The 2,860-nt window shown below is 31.1% G+C and overlaps 1 protein-coding gene across 1 annotated transcript; it reads right to left on the bottom strand.

The window, feature by feature from the left end:
* Positions 1–325: 325 nt before the first annotated feature.
* LOC142177389 (protein neprosin-like) lies at positions 326–2,164 on the bottom strand. The gene is made up of 5 exons (XM_075245874.1): positions 1,946–2,164; positions 1,194–1,349; positions 1,064–1,117; positions 838–978; positions 326–709 (listed from the first exon to the last, which is right to left on the bottom strand). The coding sequence occupies exons 1-5, from the start codon at positions 2,162–2,164 to the stop codon at positions 326–328; spliced, it is 954 nt and encodes a 317-aa protein (XP_075101975.1).
* Positions 2,165–2,860: the final 696 nt, after the last annotated feature.

Genomic DNA, 2,860 nt, shown 5'->3' with positions numbered 1-2,860 from the left:
CCCCTACTATAAGATATCTTAAATCAACGTAATTAATTTTCTAAAGCATGATTAACAAGATCTAGGGAAGGTTTCATTTTTTAAATCATGATTAAATCAGTGTATTTTTCTAAATATTATACGATTGGTCTAATGATTTCTTCGTTCAAATTAAGCTTTATAGGGTAGATGTCATATATTTTTTTCTAGTGAGAATGAGAGAGTTTTGTGAGAAGAATTTGTTAAAGTTGGGCAACGTGCGAAATTTAGGACAAAAAGCAAAAAAAAATTTTAAAAAATCATATTTATCTGAAACATAGGAAAGTAAACATGGTCATATCAGTAATTAACACCATGTGTCGATATCACCACGTCCTCCATAAAATATAAAATGTTGAAACTTTCCATGTCTCCAATGCGGTACATCCCTAACCTCATATAAATTAGGATCCTCAGCTCGTGCAGTCGTTGTGTCTACATGTACCGTCTCATGACTGTTATCGTATAAAACGTTAAGTCTCCTACAATAAGCATCATACCTAGGATCTGCAATAGGAAAACAACTAGAACCCATCGGAGGTTTAGGCCCACCTGGTGGAATATATACGACTCCTCCAAACTCAACATGAGTAGCAAAGCTCGCCAAGTCAATAAAAATTCTTTGAGGCCAAAAACCAACTTCGTCGTAGTTTTCACCAATCAAAAGCCACCAGATTCCATTGACTGGATCCTTTTTCATAGGAAAATATATGTATTACAATTTTGTACATTTCAATTCTAATCCTTGCAATTGTATTATTATAGCCAACTTCAAAAACTTCATAAATAATTATACATAAAAAAAATTATAAAACGTACCCGTTCGATGAACATTGTGATCTCCACTACGACTTTAGCTCCACGATGTGAAATCTCATCAAATACCATATCAACAGGTAACTCAGTATTTACGAGGACAAATCCAGAACATAGTGTATTGAAGCAATGCATATTACCAGCCTAGTAAACATAAATTATATATGGATCATATGTTTCCAATTGAGGTAAATAGCTAAGACGATTTAAGGTAGATAAGACGATTTACCTGCGTATGTATATAAAGTCTAGTATTAGTATCGTTATATAGTGTTGGATCCACCTGAAATGTGAAATAGGATTATCATGATTATTATATGGGAGCAACCAACTATTCATGAACAACCTATTAAACTTACTCTCCAACCAACTTGTAAAACGTCTGATCCTTTGAAGATTTTCAGTCGACATGCACTGTGTTGATGACCTTCAACATGAGGATTATATATATTGGCCGTCATTCCAGCTCCGGCAAACTTATTATTTGGATTATTTGGAATTTGAGCTATTGCACGCTAAACATAGAAAAAAAGAATATTTTTGTTAACAAATGACTGGGTATATCAAATTTAGCCTATTTATATTCGCCTAAAATCCTAATTTAGTTATGTCACATTTTTACTCTAATTTATGACTTAACTACGATAAATTAGTATAATTTAGTGTAATTCCCGATCGCGCATAAATCTTTACCCAATATGACATTCTAAAAAGTCCCTTATTGTGTCAGACTTTAAATCTTGATGCATTTTTTTGTTATTAGAAAAGACAGCCGTTTTAAAAGCTGGTTCTTTGCTTGGTCATTGGATTATCATAAAGGAAAATACAAAATTGCAAAACTAAAAGATGATAAACATTCATATTTAAGTACCTTGTATCCCTGCGAGGATATGTAACTTCTTTTGGGCACGCGATTATTGTTAATCTGTGAAGAAACAATGTATGAGTTGCCGCAATGAGGAAACTAAGCATTATTTTTATTTTCTTAATGTACTTTTTTTTTCTTATTATGATTCTATTAATGCTTATTAATTCTACAAATGAAGTCAATAGTTGTTTTTTCTAAATGAATATTCAAGATAAGCAATGATTAAGGATAACATCATCTTACATCAGTCAATTGAGCTTCAACGATAGTTTCTGGCGGCGGAATATGTCTGTGTCTAATAAGGTCATCTTTAGTAACTCTTCTAATAGGAACTGTTCCAAAAGGACAACCTTTTTTCTTTAACCATATGCTCGATAACTTATTAGCTGGTGAGATATCTGAATTATGCAGTGTCCTAGTTAAAACAAGTTTCATCTGTTCATCAAAACTTAAATGCGGCATGTTAACAATTCTAAATCATTATTAAAAAGTTGAAGGTAAAATAAAAGGAGGAGATACATGCCTTTGGATGGAAATTGTGATTCTTTAGCAACGGATGATCAAATGCAGATTGTTTATAGAATTCCACACAATTATACGTATCTCCATATTTAGTCTGTCATCCAAAACATTATAAGATACGTAATCTTGATTACACTAATTGATGTTCAATATGTGACCTCTGAATACGTAAAAATTTTACCCAATAAAAAAAGTTCACGAGATGATAATGGCTATTCCATCTTTGGATTAATTAATCAATGTTGAGTTTCAAAGGAAATTAATATGCTTTTATCAAAGCCATTTTCATTCATTTTGTAATTTTCAAGATAAAATGAAGTTAGAAACTAGGCGGAAAGTATTACGACATACAAAAATCTTAATTTTCTAATACAATATCACTTTATAAGAAAAGAATATACGATAAAATCAATTTAAAACAATTTAGTGTTATTTCGAAATCTTCAGGTATAAAAGTTATACAATTGAAGTGTATTTTATTTTTTCTTTTCTATGAAAGTAGTATTAGCACAATTATAAAATAATCACTCCAGAGAGACTTATGAATATGATTTTTTTCTCAGAATATATACCTTAATTGTTTTGGTCGCTGGCTTGTTCAACACTTTAAGTTGCTTCTCCAACTCTAAATCCTCT

Source organism: Nicotiana tabacum, chromosome 23, assembly GCF_000715075.1.
Source record: "Nicotiana tabacum cultivar K326 chromosome 23, ASM71507v2, whole genome shotgun sequence".
NCBI lineage: Eukaryota > Viridiplantae > Streptophyta > Magnoliopsida > Solanales > Solanaceae > Nicotiana > Nicotiana tabacum.
This window is presented reverse-complemented; position numbering and strand designations above follow the sequence as displayed.

Excerpts from the sequence above, each read along its gene's own strand:
- LOC142177389 (XM_075245874.1), bottom strand. The coding sequence starts at position 2,164 with ATGCCGCATTTAAGTTTTGATGAACAGATGAAACTTGTTTTAACTAGG. Across the intron at positions 1,118-1,193 it reads TTTTACAAGTTGGTTGGAGA|GTGGATCCAACACTATATAA; the intron begins GTAAGTTTAATA and ends TTCACATTTCAG. Across the intron at positions 979-1,063 it reads GACTTTATATACATACGCAG|GCTGGTAATATGCATTGCTT; the intron begins GTAAATCGTCTT and ends TATGTTTACTAG.